The sequence below is a fragment of the Opisthorchis viverrini genome (assembly GCF_000715545.1).
Source record: "Opisthorchis viverrini unplaced genomic scaffold scaffold16862, whole genome shotgun sequence".
NCBI lineage: Eukaryota > Metazoa > Platyhelminthes > Trematoda > Opisthorchiida > Opisthorchiidae > Opisthorchis > Opisthorchis viverrini.
Window position 1 is genome coordinate 1 of NW_008760868.1, and position 659 is coordinate 659.

The 659-nt window shown below is 43.1% G+C and overlaps 1 protein-coding gene across 1 annotated transcript; it reads right to left on the reverse strand.

The window, feature by feature from the left end:
- Positions 1 to 192: 192 nt before the first annotated feature.
- On the reverse strand, positions 193 to 417 carry T265_12334 (hypothetical protein; the record flags this gene model as incomplete). Its single annotated transcript, XM_009179766.1, has 1 exon — positions 193 to 417. A coding segment is annotated over one exon (102 nt), but the record flags the coding sequence as incomplete, so codon positions are not given.
- Positions 418 to 659: the final 242 nt, after the last annotated feature.

The following is a 659-nucleotide window of genomic DNA, read 5'->3' on the forward strand; positions in this document are numbered from 1 at the left end:
AACATAGTAAAAATTAAGTGACCGATCCCTAAAACTTACAACACTAGCGTCTAAAGCTGCCAGATTTGTGTCACGGTTTGGACTTGGCCAGGACTCTCAGAAGAAAACTGCCAGAAAACTTTTCAGATATCATTACAAAACCATGCTCTTAGTTGATGTGGACCATTTTTCACACTTTCTGAATTCTCACCTCCTCTGATGTTCCAGTGCACCGTATTGTCGGGGTATATTTTGCCAGTAATTCGTTGTCTAGCGAACGGCTTTTTCTACCCAAACCGAGCAGATCTTCACGACTGGTAGAATTCAAACAGCGACGCCGACGCCAGCGGTAACGCGTTAGACCACAGTCTCGAGGGAGACATCGAGACAAAGACGACCACGCAGACCATGTGCCGATAGGGATTTCACAATTTGGACCTGGAAAAGGGGAATCTAGTTTTCAGTAAATTAAAAAAAGGTGAAAATTTCCAATCCCTATAGGCTGTATGAAACCTTTAGCTGAAAGATAACGACATTTAAAAACTACGTGAAAGAAAGTACAAGAACGCGAGATATGGACAAAAGGTAACATCAAAAAGTAGGCCGAATTCACCATCACGCGCACATGCTTTCCAAGCTGCATTACCAAGAACGAACTCACCCGGTAATGCACGGTTTTT